Raw genomic sequence first — 17,126 nt, forward strand, 5'->3', positions numbered from 1 at the left:
CCAACTAAGTAAAACCCACATGCCAAAATGAACAAAACAACATTAAAACAACATCCAAATCACAAAAAGTTCACAACTTTCAAGAATATCTGCTGAAAAAATATAGAAATAAGAAGACTTTAATGGTGTGATTAGACCTTAATAGGCTATCTTTTTTTCTGGTCAGTTACTGAATCAGTGCACAACCAAAAATAACTAAATCCGACATGTCAAAATGAACTAGATATCATTAAAACAGCACTCAACAAATCACATAAAGTTCAAGCCAAAACTAAGCAAAATCCACATGACAAAATGAACAAAACAACACTAAAACAACATCCAAATCCCATTAAGTTCACAACTTAATGCTGAAAATATAGAAACAAAAATACTTTGATGGTGTGATTAAGCCTTAACATGCTAAAACTAAGTAAACCTCAACAACACCCAAATCAAATAAAGTTCACAACTTCAACAATACTTACTGAAAAATATAGAAACAACAAAACTTTGATGGTGTGGTTAGACTTTAATATGCCAAAACTAAGCAAACCCCAAATGCAAAAATAAACCAAACAACACCCAAATCACATAAAGGACTATAAACGGACACAACTCCTAAGCTCGAGAAATGTAAGGACGGGCATAGCTTTCTGCAGGTCAGACAGGAAAAGGTATACACTATAATTCATTCAAACCCAAGATACCATCAGTGTCCAGTGAAGGCTAGGCTCTTATTTCATTGCAACATCTGTGAAGATAATGTGATCTGGTTGTAGGCCTTGTGTAACTGAATCTGTATAAGCAAGCTGAATTAGCAAGAATTAATGTTTTCCTACCCAACCTATCGTTTGCCTACCAACTTCTACCTATCGTGATACTATCTCAAAATTAATGAAAAGAAAACCCACACTACGAATTTAACACACCAAAATATCAAACAATTTAAATTAATTGAGAGAAAGATAAGAAATGGACCTCAATTTATTTCAAATTCAACTTTGATCTAACGCCCTTTGCATTGCCTTGCCAAAATGGAACCAAGAATCACAAACTGAAAAGACCAGAACCCAACCCATGTCGTTTTCTGATGGATTTACGATGAATAGTCACTGAAAAGGAAATGGGGTGACTGTTCTTGTTGAATACTAGCCATTTTTTAGGGGATTTGGAGTGCATTAAAGCTGGTTTCGATCGGGTTTTGGAGAAGGGACGTTTCTGGCGATGGTTCGATCGAAAAACATGGGGAAGGGGCTAGTGGTGTTTCTCGGTGGTGGATGACCCTTTTTCCAACGAGATTCAGGCGAAGACTCGTCGGTCTCCGACCCTTGTCTCTCTCCGTCTCTGATCTCCCCCTCTCACTGTTCTCTCTGTACCTCTCTCTTTCTCAATTTCTCTCTCAAATCTCTATTTATCCACTCTTTATTTTTTTGTTCTGGATGTAGATGAAATGGAAAAATTATATGAGTTTGTTGCTGCCTATTGTAACTACACTTTTTATTTTCTTCTTGTATGTTATTGACCTTTTTTCTTATTTTATAATTTTAATAAAGTAGGACAAAGAAAACATTTTTTACTAGATACCCAATAATTGTATTCATCAAAATTTAGGTAAATAATAAATAACATAATACTTCTCTACAAAAATTAAACACAAGAAAGAAAATTGGATAAAAGTGGCTGCTAGTTTAATAAATATAATAATCATAATAATAATGAGACATCCTATTAAAATAAATTAATGTTACGTCAAAATTATTATAAAAAACTGTCGATAATAATAACAAGAACAATAAAAATTATAGTAAATATAATAATAATAGACAATATATTTGTAAATTGCGAGTGTGAACATTTACATGAAAAAAATTAATAAATATTAATAAAATTAAGTAAAATATCGTATTTGAATTAATAAATTTTAAAAAATGATACTAAAAAGTACCAGAATAATTTGAACATTTTTAAATCATGAATGTGGATTGTCTATATATAAAATATATATCCAAAATATATTTACAAATAACTTAATTTATTTTTTTAAGAAAAAAATAATGAAAAATAAAAATTTAAACTTTTGATTTGGTTTACTTTTTGAACTTTTCGGCCTTTTAATTTATATAATTAATTATTCTATATTTTTATTATTATCGTAAATAATTTTTATTTGTAACTAAGGTTGTAAAATATTTCGAGCTGAGAGTCTTATCAGTGGCAACTTTAACGGTCGCCCCTAAATCTTAAACCTTTTGTGGCGACCTACACATAGTCGCCACTATTAGTTACTATTAGTGGCGACTTTAGCGGTCGCCCCTAATCTTATACCTTTTGTGGCGACCTACGCATAGTCGCCACTAAATATGTCATTATTCTTATACCTTTTGTGGCGACCTACGCATAGTCACCACTAAATATTTCACGATTAGGTGTGACTTTAACGGTCGCCCTTAAATCTTATACCTTTTGTGGCAACCTATGCATTGTTGCCACTAAATATGTCACTATTAGTGGCGACTTTGACGGTCGCCCCTAAATCTTATACCTTTTGTGGCAACCCTTATATGTCACCACAGAAATGCTAGCTTTTGTGGCAACTGGTTGTGTCGCCACTGAAAGTCGTCACAAAAAAATGTATTCTTGTAGTGTGCTATGGAAGAATGATTGTCAGTATAGACACCAACGGGTGTAGACTCTCTATTAACATTTTCATTATTATTATCATCACCGTCATCATCAGAAGATTGATCATTATCTGACGATTCATATTGTGAAGGTTCATCACTATCCAACTCCCCTTATACGTCGTCATTATTGTTCACAATTTTTGTGAGTTGAGTGAGCGTAAATTCACAATCATTAAATCTGCAAAATGGATAAATCATCTCATTAATTATAAGGAAAAAACTACTTAATTAAATAAAATGGATTGTTTATTACCTATCAGTTGCCTCCATCGAAAAAAAATACTGTGGACCACTTGAATTAAAAATTTTCAAATTCATAGTCACATTTCTAGGTCCTCCCATATCAAAATTATTCACAAGTCCGGGTGAATTTTGATAATATGTTCAAATCCACCATCAAATTGTTGTTCCATTGCCATTCTTGAAGAATCGATAGTCAAATTCAAAGAATTTTGACTTACTTGCACATCAAACTCACTGTTCGTGGGTTCTTCAACAATAGGAGAATGTTCCTCACACGCATACATGACAAGCGTTTGTAAATTAAGGCGATTACCAAAAATTTCAATGGTGCGAAGAAATAAAGATAAAGAATCATCATTCCAAATAGGAGTTTCACCAAATATTGGTTGTCCGTTGGACGTAAAATAATTCGGATATCATCCAGAAATAACCACATCATCTTCCGGATTAGTAATACCTATTTTACTCCTAAACAACCTTTTCAAACGATCATATTTGAGAGATAAAGGAAATAGTTGAACCACTATAGGGCGCCGACTATATCGCACTGAATCTCCATCATGCAAAACTTCACCACCCCAATGTGAATTTACTCTTTCCTTATCCACTTTAAAGTAAGAAATGAATAAGGTTCAACAAATTTTTGAGTTATGAAGTTTAACAATTTTTTTGAGTTGATACAAGAAATGAACCTCTGCTCACACTCTTTATATAGCAGCGAGAATTTTAAAGTTGTTACAAGATAAACATGGGATCCTACCTTACAAGGTTAATGACTCCATTTACCTTGTAGCCTTACACTTTGCCGACACTTACATATAGATAATAGATAAGGTAAACTCACTATTTTATCTTATAAGGTAAACTCACCATTTTACCTTATAAGGTAAACTCACCATTTTACCTTACATTCTAATATTTGCACTGACGGCGTTAGCTTCTTAATAGACAAGGTAAACACCTATGTTTACCTTGTCCCTTTTGAAATTTCTCAGTATTGGGGTGCCCTTTTGAAATTTTGACTAAAAAAAACTTGTCATTTAGGCTCCGGACTCTATGAATATGAATCATTTATTCCATTAAACATAAAGTACAATATTGAAAATCAGATTCAATCTATAATGATATGTTTGGTCCGAATTTTGATTTGGTTATCAGTATTATAAGGATCCCAAAAAGGTCTATCTGCATACGAGTTACTATGTCCAACAAAAGTATTGTGGATGCATTGAGTAATGCTATCAGGAAAGACAAAACAAAAAATAGGAAAAGATTCCAAGAATTATTTGAAATATATATAGTAGATATAGCTTTTTGATCCTCCAATCCATTCAAAGAGCCTTGAATAAGGAATCGAAGATTGATATATAGTTTAAGAGATTCAATTCTTCAGTACTGAAATTGAGCTCACTGGCTCTAGTGACATGTCCATGCTATTACTGGGGAGGTCCTTCTCAACATAGTTTCATAGTGATATTCAATTTGATTTAAGACACCTATCATTAATTTACATCTTCTATCATCTCGAGTTCAGTAGAAGTTTTTACAAAATATGAAATCTTTCAAATTTGACGAGTGTTTAAAGTAACTAGTGAGTTATTGATTCATTATAGAGTAATTATAGATTGATTCATTATAGAGTAATTATTGAGGCATTAAGAGAAGCAATCGATATGAAATTATAAGTTAAATTATATTTATAATATTACTATTATTTTTATGTTGTAGCTTAATAAGTCTATATAAATTTAATTTTTTTTCATACTAACTAATTAGTTTCAATCTTCTTTTAGAATACATTTAATAGAATTTATTTGTCATATGATCAGGAGGTCACGGGTTCAATCTTTGAAAATTACCTCCAACAGCAAGATAGGGTGTCTTACAATACACCCTTGTGGTGGGATTCTTCTCCGGACACCGCACATAGAGATAGCTTTAGTGCACCGGACTGTCCTTATTTTTAAATGTTAGGGAACACGAAGATTCTAGATCATTCACTTATACGTACATGAAGGAAAGCCACTAGAAAAAGCATTAGTAGCCAAAATGAGAAAATACCTTTAGCAGACAGTATAAAGACAATATTACAACTTCTATATATAATACTTATATAATAAAAACACTAGTACCTGTATTATTGTAAGTTTTCTATGTCCAAAGGAACTTTGTCCACGTCTATGGTAGCCCCTCAAACACACAATGCACAAAGACTTCCCCTTTAGTCCTCTTTTCATACTCTAATTATATTAAGTTATATAGTATATTATTAGGGTGAAGATTTTTTAACGCTATAGGGTTACTTTTATTTATTACACAAATAACGTAACTTTGTCTTATTTCAAGAGTACTCTTTTCAATATCTGTCCATTTAGAGGTGATGCAAAATATAAACTTTATGCATATAATCTTTAAAAATTCTTAATATTGAACTTATTATAAGGTTATGTACTCATATCTATTATTTGCTATAATTTTTATAAATTTATACTTTCAACTGAAAATACGAGTACTCAGCATCCGTCTTTGTTTATGTTAATTTTATTGATCTCAGTGTAATAGGAAAATTATAGGATCTAGACCAAGATATCTATTCTGTCGTGTGATACATCGATCCGGAGAACTTACTTTCAGCTTAAGTCATTAATTCGTTCTGCTCCTATCTAAAGTAATGTTAGGCTGTTTCACAGAAAATAAATAAAGATCAACTAATAATTCCATATTAGAAAAGTAGAAGAAAAAAAAAATCTAAAATAACATCTAAAATCAAATACTAAACATACCCCCCACCAATTTCTCTCTCTTCTTTTCATGCTATTATAGTAGTCGTCCTATATATAGCTCCATGGTCCATATCCCATACCCCTTTAACTCTAATCACATACTATAATACTTCTTGAGTTCACCATTTTCTCACGTAAATCTCCACACCAAGCAACACAACCCCCCCCCCCCCCCCCCCCCACCCCAAACACACCCCACACCACCAAATTTCCATACAAAATACATTGAAAGACTAGTTCCCCTTACTCCAAAGAACAAGAAGAACCAAAAAAATGAAGCTTTATATAAAAAAACTTTCTCTTCATGTTCTTCTTGTTTACAATATGATAATTATATTCTTGATCTTCACACACCAATCAAATGCTTCTATACAATCTTTTGTATATGGTGGATGTTCACAACAAAAATATAATCCTAGCACAATTTACGAATCAAACGTTAACTCAGTACTCACTTCCCTAGTCAACTCAGCAGGTTACGCAAATTACAACAGTTTCAAAATTTCCATGCCAGGTTCGGGCGCAAACGATGTAGTCTACGGGCTTTTTCAATGCCGTGGCGACTTAGGAAGTTCCGACTGTCGTAAATGCGTCGCCGCGGCAGTGAGTCAGCTTGGTACGCTCTGCCCCGTCTCATGTGGCGGCGCATTGCAATTAGACGGTTGTTTCGTAAAGTACGATAATGTGTCTTTTCTTGGAGTTGAAGACAAAGGAGTTGTCATGCATAAATGTGGACCGTACGTTATGGATGATTCGAGTATGTTAACACGAAACGATGGCGTTTTGACTTATTTATCGGGTATGGGTCAGTATTTTCGGGTTGCTGGGTCAGGGAAAATACAAGGTGTAGCACAGTGTACCCAAGATATGAGTACGAGTGAGTGTGATGATTGTTTATCGGAGGCGATCAAACGGTTGAAAAGCGAGTGTGGGTCCTCACCTTGGGGAGATATGTTTTTGTCGAAATGCTACGCGCGGTTCTCTGAGCGTGGATTCACCTCTAAAAGCGGTAAGCAGCTCCGCCACCATGGGTGGTGGTGTATGAGTTATGACTTTCTATTTATTTGGTTTGTGTTGGTAAAAATGTTGTGATGAAATTATATTATCCCAAGTAGTTTAATTAATTTCTTTTCTAACTTCTCTTATGATTAACTATGTTTTACTTGAGTTAGATATGTAATAGAAATTGTTCATTATCTTTATCAGATAAAGGTAAAGTTGCATACAGATCATCTTTCTAGAAAGTTGGTAGGTTGTTGTTTTAACTTCTCTATGGAAACTAGTAGATTTAAGTTATGTGAGGTTCTCATGCATGGTCGAAATTTGTAAATTTGCTTCTTAAGTCCATGATAATTGAAGATGATAATGGATCGATTAAATAAATATTGTAGAAAAGAAAAATAGAGTTTGAGGTTTGGTATTTGGATTTGACAAAATTTAGTTGACATAGTGATAATTGCTTGGTTAAATATTTGAATAAAGTAATCGGGCTAGTATATTCTTTCCTTCCAATATATGTGAAGTGTTTGACTAGTTAGGAAATTTAAAGGTGTTTGACTAGGTAGGAAGTTTAAGGATAAAAAAGACTTTTATGTGGTTCAAAATAAATTATAAATATTTGTAAATTCATTTTCAAAATGAGAACTTTAAAGTTAATTCGTTATCTACTAAATATGAAAAGATATTATTTCTTTTTTGAATTAATTAAAAAAATGTATCACATAGATTAAAATGGATGTATATAAAATTGTAAATTACAAATAAAATGTCACAACTAGGGTTCAAATTTGTAGCCTAAAATGATTTTTGAACTCATTTATCCTTACAATAGGAAATATTCAATTGTTTATATGTAATTAAGAATTTTTTTTTCTTTATTTGAACCATTATAATATTTTATGGGTATATACTATTTATTTTACTTTTCTTCTTGAGAGGGGTAGTTATGATATAGGTGTAAGGTGATTAAATCCAACTCTAATTAAATAAAAGGTAGATGGTTAGGTTACTAGAAATGGAGGAAGGGTTCTCTATTTCTCTTAGGTTGGCTATATGAGTAATCATAGAGGCTAGCCTTTTTGCTTTATTTGCATTATTTTCTTTCAAATTGTGTAAAAGTGAAAAGAAAAAAAGTATGTGTAACTATTCTTGCTTTCTTCCTTTCCCAAAGATCAACAAGTTTCATAATTGCAAGAGCTTAATTCTCATGGTTTGGTTGGCGTGGGGGTGGGGAGGGGGGTGCGTGGGGGGAGGGAAGGGTTCCTTCTTCTTGATGATTACTTCCAAAAATAAAAGAAGATAAAAAATACATTTAATGTCCTCATCTCATGAAAATTTACTACTAATGCTTTACTTTCTAGAACTAAACCCTTTATCAAAATTTCTCGCATCATCTTGATGGGTGATTTCATCTTTTTATATGATCTTCAATATGGATTAAGTTAGGCCCAATATTAATTTATAATTATAATTAAAAGTTAGATTTATTTAAAAAATTTAATTTATCAAATATTAGGTCCTTATATTATATTGTTCAAATTTCAATCAATATATATTTGTTGGGTGGGTGTGAGAGTTGATTTTGGACATTTGTCATTTTAAAAATTGACTTTTAGATTGCGCTAATTGGGACCTAAAGTCCATTTCTTATCGCGCTTCACCTCCCCCTTTTAATTATTGATAGTATTAGGTAATCTAGGTGATTCATACACTAAGCATAACTTAATTGCATAATCACTTGACCATAATTTTTAAAGGGATAGACATCAATCGAAAACAATCATTACATGACACCCTCGTTAGTTGTTAGAAATTGTTAATAATCATTAACATATACAATTATTCTACAAGAGTACTGATCCCTATCATGATTACTTTAATTTCTAAGAAACACTGGAGTAGTCCATGCCTTGACGTTTGTCATTTTCCAAATGCAAAAGAACTTCTAGGAAGTTTATTACTCTTACAAGTAATGACAAAAGAAAATGTGGTCACTCTTCCACTAGCAACTCCAGATAATTGTGCTTCTCAAAATATTCCACTTGCTAACTTATTTGTCACTCTTTCATTTATTGGGAGATTTCACTAGAAGAGGAAAAAATTCCATACCACTCATTGATTCAAGTTTTGATCCTATTTACGAAAGGGAGTTGTTCGGATCATAAATATCCCCCACTTTCAGTCTGAAGGTTGTGAGTTTAAGTTATTAATAGAGCAAAAAAGAGTGGTAGCTTCTAAGGAGGGGTAAAACAAATTGATTCAAAAAAAAGTTTTAGTCACAATATACCTATGTATACAAGGTACTTTCGCATTTAATGGCGAAACCAATATTTTTATTAAGAAGGGGCTAAAACATAATAGATAAATATACGAAAGAAATCAATAGGATTCAACATAAGTATAATATTTCAACGAACCCATTGGACAAGAGTGGCTCTGTCAATTGCCACATATTCTTCCTAATAAATATATGTGAAGGAGAGGTGTGCACAAAAAAATCGAATTATATTCAACTATATGAATGACTTGATACAAAGTGCACATTGAATGAGTAAGTTGATAAAATGTAGTTATCCAAATTAAACTAGTTAGTGTTCAAATTAACAAACTATCAGAAGTACACATATAAGGTATAGTTATCAATATACACTGTACTGTTCAGCCAACTAGTTTACCAACATGACTGAAATATACACAACATATACAATGTCATATGTATATGTTGCATATAAGCATGTACGTATACACAATTTATGTACTCTAACTAAACACTTTGTATATATTTTGTAAATTAGACGACCGAATGATTCAGATCCATAATTACCAATATACGTGAATCTTCTTCAATATGTAGAGAGACTATATGCTTCTCTAATTAAGTTTGGACATATAAAATTGCAGGAGATGAAGATGTTGAAAAGACACTTGCAATTACAATTGGGCTCATAGCTGGTGTGGCAGTCCTCATTGTTTTCCTTTCTGTTCTAAGTAAGCTTTGTGAAAGGAAAGGTTAGTCTCTTCTTTTGAGGTTAGCATCATCTTTTTATCTTTATCAATATCATCTACTTTTATACTTCATATGCCACTTGCTAAAAGGTGTAATGAGTCAATATCTCAATAATTACGTCTCAATCTTATACGAATAAATTGGGATCGATCATAGGAATTATTATTATTCATTTCACCCTCCATTTAAGTCCAATATTATACTCCGTCTACCCCAGTTTCGTGTTTGAAATTTTCGATCTTGAACCAAAAGTGCGTTGTCATAAGAAGTTGCCTCTTTTATTTGATTAGTCAGTAGTTTTCAGGAGATGAAGGTTTATCTTGAGATTTTACTGATTGATTATTTGCTTGTCATCTCAAGCATATTGCTAATCTATTATGTGGCCTGATCCAAACAACTTAGGAACGTTATCATATTTAAATAGCATATTTGTCAAACAATTACTCTTGGGAGGTTTACATATACCCATAGTTGTTATAGTTATAATTGAGAAAGGATACTTTTCTTTTTAGTTTGTCTTAAAATAACATGATATATACATTCTTAATTTAGAAATAATTTAACTTTAAACTTCTCAGTTTACTTTCAATGAGATGATTTATAATTACACGAATGTTTGTCATTTGTATTAGATCATAAATTTTAAAAGTCATTCTTTGTGTGGAGAGTCAAACGTCGACACGTAATATGTTGACAATAATTGATCCCCCTTTATTTTGAAAATTGCAGGTGGTAAATAAATGAGACATGCACATCTTGGTCCTTTGTGAATAACTTTCTTCTCCATAGCTTGTTACTTTGGTAAATTGCTTTTTGTTGGTGCTCCTTAGCTATTGTAAATTAGTTTCCACTTTGTTTTCAAGTTTCTCTTCCTAGTTATATATTCAAAACAAGACTCAAAAGTTAGCCAAAAAGGTGCTTGGAAGGAGGAAAAAGGAGCTTATTAGCAAAGATAAAATCAAAAAGGAAGATATCTTCTTGTTGCAATAATAGTAGCTAGTGCAATGTCCTCTAATATTTTTTTTGTATAAGTGCTCACTTTCTACTAAAGATGAGTGTGAAGTTGGTGACCTTTTTGTTGTGAAATATGCAATTTGCTGCACTCTCCTTTTCATGTAAGCAACATTTTATATTCAATTATAGACGTTTTTGTATAGTTCATTAATCGTTGCTTTCATAGAGTTTGATTAAATTCAAATTCGCATATTGCAGTATTCATTTTTAGGGGCGCTCTCAACAAAATTATATTACAATTTTGCTTGGAGTGTCCCTAATTAGGGACGCTCTCAACAAGATTATGTTACGATTTTGCTTGGAATGTCCCTATTTCAGGATGGTCTTTAACTTTTCTCCCTACTACTCATTTAAAATTTATGAAATTCGCAAGGCATAAGTTTAGAAAACTTTTGCTTTATCGGACATAAATCCTATAAGGCTTAAGTTATTGTGCATAGTTTACCAGATTGTGTAGTATCTAATTTTCTCGGTATAAATTTTACAAGAATAAGTTATGTCTTTTACAACATAACTTTTTTGGGTTCTGAAACTTAGTTGTATTGAGACAAAATTACGTCTTGTAAGATATAACTTGTGGGTTTTGGGGATAATAACTTACGCCTCTATCGGCATAAGTTCAACAACAACAACAACAACAACAAACCCAGTGTATTCCCACTTTGTGGGGTCTGGGGGGGGTAAGATGTACGCAGTCCATACCTCTACCTCTGATGAAGTAGAAAGGCTGTTTCCGAAAGACCCCCGGCTCAAGTTACAAAATTATCTATCGGCATAAGTTCCATAGGAATTAAGCGGCATGGCTTATTATGCCTTGTAAACATAACCATTATTATATTGTGATATGAAAATATTAGCTTATGTTAAGCAGTTTTTTTTCTAACATTTTTTTTGTTACTTAAAATGTTGAATGAAAAAGTTAACTAATTAATTAATAGGTTAATTAGCATTTCTTATGGATAGACGATGCGACTAAATAATATTTTTCCGGAAGATATTAAACATAAAGATGGACAATGATTTGAGACAACATTCCATCCGCTTTTAGTTGCATTTAGAGACATCTAAAGTTAATCTTATTACTATAATAAAATAATACATGGAGGACAATCAAATGGATGTCATTAGTGTTTTAATTTAATGAGATAAAGATTATAATTATAAGGGATACTTAATAGTTATCATCAGATTGCAGTATCAATGCCGTTCGGAATAATATTTTAAGCCCTCAGTCATAAAAATTAGGTATAATGATGAAACCAATCTATTCGAATCTTGTAATGATCCCACCTTTTGTTTATTTTCTTAGTGTGTTTGTACATGTGAAAATAAAAAATAAAAAAAATGATCTTATTAGAAGTAACAAAAGCATTTTATATTGATCGTGTCTTTCACACTTTCTACTACGCCCCATCCCCGGCACATCCTATCCCTACCCCACGCCTTCCATAAGATTTATCTAAGTTATATAAAAAAATTATTTTGAGTCGAACGCGCATCGGAATTTGGAAACCCACTTAGCTTATTTTCCTGAAAATATATGTAGGAACACATTTTACCTGAAACACATTTTCGTTCGTAGAAAACACGCCCTTAATCTCATTGTGATTATGGCGTTCAAGCTTAATAATAAGAAAAAAATTACATAAAATCACAATTTATTTTTACTAAATTACTTAAAATTTTATTCTTTTTATTAATTACCTAATTTTTCTTTAAGAAAATAAAAATAACTGGATAAATCCACAAACACAATATTCGGGTACATAATTTTAATTATGTATCTCTATTTGATCTAATTAATGTATTATGTATCTCGATCAACTAGTTTTGGAAATGGATGTATCTCAGTAATCAAAATTATGTATCTCAATTTCAAAGTGATGTTTTCGGATGTTAACTATGTATCCAAGCAAAAATGAGGTAATTAACTGTTACATCTTAAGTTCAAAATTATGTATATATCTCAATTTTAAAATTATATATTCTATGCTAATTATGTATTAAAAAATTACAAACTAAGAGATTATTTGTAATTTAACAAATACCAGGGATGGGGAGTAATTAGGGAGAAATTTGTTGGGTGAATAGGGATAGAGAGTAATTATAAATAAACTTGTTGGGATTTATATAAATTTTACTAATAATAATGCCCTGAAAATGTTATAAATAACATAAATACCAACCTTTTAAAAGTAATTATATCTCTCACTTTTTTAATTACTTTACTCTCTCTCCCTATTAATATACATAACATAGTCGATATATACATAACATTTTGTGTATATGTGAGATTTTTGTAATATGTTTAGGGAGTTGGGATTTTTTGTAATATTGAAAATATAAGTTGTGTATTTGTATAATTTTTAGTTGATGTGTTATGATAAATGATAATACCAAATGGGAGACACTATTGAAGGGATTAAGATGCCGCAAGTACACGGAGATATAATTTATTTATTTTTTGTCTAGAAATTGAAGAATAGTCTTGTTATTTTGGCTAAGAGTGTTAAAAGGCATCTCTTGTATAATCATTTCATTAAGTGGATCGTGTCAACAATTAACTCGGGTTTAGGGTTGATTGAGTCCAAGATTAATTTTAATTTTAAGTTTTAAGTTTTAAGTTTTCTTTTTTAATAGATATTAAAATTGACCAAGGAAGCTAACCAGTCAAAACTCCGATGATCATTTATTAGGCCCCAAATTTGAAGGACCTCATTTTTTAACAATAATAAATTATAATTTTTGTTTAAGAAAAATTGAATACTTATAGAAAATATAGACTTTCTATATATAAGAGGAAAGAATTATTAGAAGAAATATATATATATATATATATATATATATATATATAATATTCTGTTTCAAAAAAGATTAAATGCACTAGTTATATTATTAATTGGAAAAATTATTAACAACTTTGCATATCAAGAATTTTAAAAGTAGACTTTAAAAATAATTAAATTTTCATAAAAATTTAAGACCTCTGTTCGATTTTGGCCTTAGCCATTAATATAATTGAGCGCCTTGGTTATTCCAAGTCACTAACTCCAAATATAGAACACACGCTTATTAGATACATTTGTAAAGGCATCGATAGACACTCAACAAGGCAAAAATTCACTTAGACCTCAAAACTGAGGCCTGTTCCTATCAGACCCCTAAACTACCAAATTTTGTTCCAATTAGACATTTTTTGCCTATGTGGCACTGCGCGTGCAGTGTCATCGTGGGAGGCTCATGAGGGGCATTTCCTTTTTTTTTTTTTTTTAACTAATTTACGAATAAAAAGTTACCAAGTGGCATTGAGGGCCCCAATTTTTTTTTAATAACAATTTTTTTTTTTTTAAATACTAAAGCCCCAAAAAGCATTAGAGGGCCCCAATTATTTTATTTTTAATAACACTGAATTTAGAAAAAATCTGTTTTTTATTTTCATCTTTTAAAAATTTTTAAAATTTCTTTTTAATAATTAGTTTTTTATTTTTATTTTCTAAATAATTTTATAATTATTTTTTCATAATTTAGATCCTCAATACTATTTTTTATTTTCATTTTTAAAAGTTTTATAATTTTTTTAATAATTAATTTTTAAATTTTTAAATAATTATTTCATAATTTATTTTATTTTTTAAATAATTTTATAATTTATTTTTAAATAATTAGTTTTTTATTTTTATTTTGTAAATAATTTTATAATTATTTTTTCATAATTGATATCCTCAATTCCATTTTTTATTTTTATTTTTCAAAAAAATTTATAATTTTTTTAATATTTATTTTTTTAAATAGCTTTTTAATAATTTATTTCATTTTTCAAAAAATTTTATAATTTTTTTAAATAATCAGATTTTTATTTTTATTTTTCAAATAATTTAATAATTATTTTTTCATGATTTGGATCATCAATGCCATTTTTTATTTTCATTTTAAAAAGTTTTTTATATTTTTGTAATAATTAATTTATTATTTTACAAATAATTTTTTAATAGTTTATTTCTTTTTTTGAATTTATTTATATTTTTTTGGAATAATCAGTTTTTTATTTTTTTTAATAATTTTATAATTATTTTTTCATAATTTATATCCTCAATGCCATCTGTTATTTTCATTTTTAAAAATATTTTATAATTTTTTTAATAATTATTTTTTTAAAAAAATGATATTTAATAATTTATTTCATTTTAAATTTTTTTTTTATAGTTTTTATAAAATAATTTGTTTTATATTTTTATTTTTTAAATAATTTTAGAATTACTTTTTAATAATTTGGATCCTCAATGACATTTTTTATTTTCATTTTAAAATTTTTATTTTTTTTTAATAATTAATTTTTTATTTTTAAATTTTTTTTACTAATTTATTTCATTTTTTATAAATTTTTATAATTTTTTTAAATAATTCGTTTTTTGTTTTTATTTTTTAAATAATTTTATAATTATTTTTTCATAATTTATATCCTCAATGTCATTTTTATTTTCATGTTAAAAATTTTTTTATAATGTTTTTGATAATTATGTTTTTTAGAAAAATAATTTTTTAATAATTTATTTCATTTTTAAAAAAATTATAATTTTTTTAAAATAATCAGTTTTTATTTTATTTTTTAAAATAATTTTAGAATTATTTTTAATAATTTCCACAATGCCATTTTATATACTTTTTTAAAAAAATTATAATTAATTTTTAATTATTATTGAACCCACAATGCCATGTGTCATCTTCCAATTAGCTCGTTTTGCCACGACATCGCGTGTGTGCAACACACACTTTGACCTTTTTGCTGATAGGGAAAAAAATGCCCAATTGGAACAAAATTCGGGGGGTTTAGAGGTCTGATAGGAACAGGCCTTAGTTTAGGGGTCTAAGTGAATTTTTGCAACAAGTTTGAGTGTCTGTCGATGACTTTGAACTTATGTTTATATACGAGATCTTTTAAGATGAAATTGCATGAATTGTAATTCAAATGCTCTGTTCTTTAATTTTTATTCTTTAACAATTGAAGTTATACCTAGTGGGTGAGGATAAGTTCTTTTAAGGGAAAAATATTCACAAGAGACATAACTTATGAAACATTTTGATAGAGAAAATATAAATTTATAACCTGAAAAAAAATATTTATTATGTGATACTAAAATTAAAGACCAACACAAAAATAGAAACAAAAGTGCTAATGAATGATACTTCTATAAGCATACCTTTTGACCGTCTAATTTACAAAGCATATACACTGTGTATATATATTGTATGCTTTATACTAATAACATATAATATACATACCTATATAAATAATATACATATGTATACACACCTTTCGAAATTGAGTGTCTATATAGTGTATACTCTGGTAATAATTGATTAATTAGATGATCAAGTGATATATATCGGTAACTATAGCTTTGTGTTATTTTTAAGGGAGACTTTCGAAAATAGCTACATTTTATCATAAAATTGCCAGGCAGCCGTAGTCATATTTTACAAAATTATAATTCATAGTTGATGTATACAGTGATTAATTGCATGCACCAAAAACATATTCTTTGTACTCATTAGATAGGCAGCCAATGTATCATTATATTTTTATCAACAAATACATGTGTATCAATAAATACAAACCTTTTTTTTTTTTTTTTTTAGTTTATATTTGCATTCCTCTTTTTTCATTCTTTTTTATTTTATATTTTCACGGCTCTCTTTCTCTCCTTCTCAAATGTATCAAACTTATCATTTGTAATTGTATATTAACAAATATATGTATTATTTGTATTTGCTTGAGTCTATCATATACAAATATAAATATTTCATTTGTTACAAATGTATCATTTATATTTAGATGTTTCAAGTTATATCAACAATTACGGTTTGTATTTTATAGCATAAACTATAAATACAAATATATCACAAGTCAGATTAAAAATGCAAATACAAACACAAAAATATCATAAGTTAGATGTATTTTATAGAACAAATTTTGATTGTATAAATCAGCTATAAAATTAAAAAAATAAAAATATGGTCAAATGCCATGACCAGATATCACAAATTCTATATTTTTTAAACAACTTGTATATATTTACATTTCTTTAGCCTAATATTATACATTAATAAAAAAACTTGCGCGCGCACGCGCGCACACACACATATATATATATATATATATATAAAATCTATATCTATAATCTATAATCTATATCTATATTTATAATCTATAATCTATATCTATAATCTGTAATCTATGATCTATAATCTATAATAATATATTAAAAGAATGAAGGCCTTATAAATATTATTTGAACTTTTTGTCCTTCATTAAAAGTGTCTGCAATAGACAAAATTATCTTTTCACTATTTTTTTTATATTTAAAAATTTCAAATAACAATAATTTTAGTATTTCGAGTCCAACTAAACATTGT

The 17,126-nt window shown here is 29.1% G+C and overlaps 1 protein-coding gene across 2 annotated transcripts; it reads left to right on the plus strand.

The window, feature by feature from the left end:
• Positions 1 to 5,074: 5,074 nt before the first annotated feature.
• LOC107870639 (plasmodesmata-located protein 6) lies at positions 5,075 to 10,863 on the plus strand. 2 transcript variants are annotated; one of them, XM_016717225.2, is made up of 3 exons: positions 5,075 to 6,701; positions 9,593 to 9,700; positions 10,428 to 10,863. In XM_016717225.2, exons 1-3 carry the CDS (start codon positions 5,966 to 5,968, stop codon positions 10,436 to 10,438), a joined length of 855 nt encoding a protein of 284 aa, XP_016572711.1. In that variant the 5' UTR covers positions 5,075 to 5,965; the 3' UTR covers positions 10,439 to 10,863. The 2 variants fall into 2 exon arrangements, with proteins under 2 accessions (XP_016572711.1, XP_016572712.1); XM_016717226.2 differs by having other exon boundaries at positions 5,726 to 6,701; positions 9,593 to 9,719.
• The last annotated feature ends 6,263 nt before the right edge of the window (positions 10,864 to 17,126 follow it).

Source organism: Capsicum annuum, chromosome 5 (genome assembly GCF_002878395.1).
Source record: "Capsicum annuum cultivar UCD-10X-F1 chromosome 5, UCD10Xv1.1, whole genome shotgun sequence".
NCBI classification, from domain to species: Eukaryota; Viridiplantae; Streptophyta; class Magnoliopsida; order Solanales; family Solanaceae; genus Capsicum; species Capsicum annuum.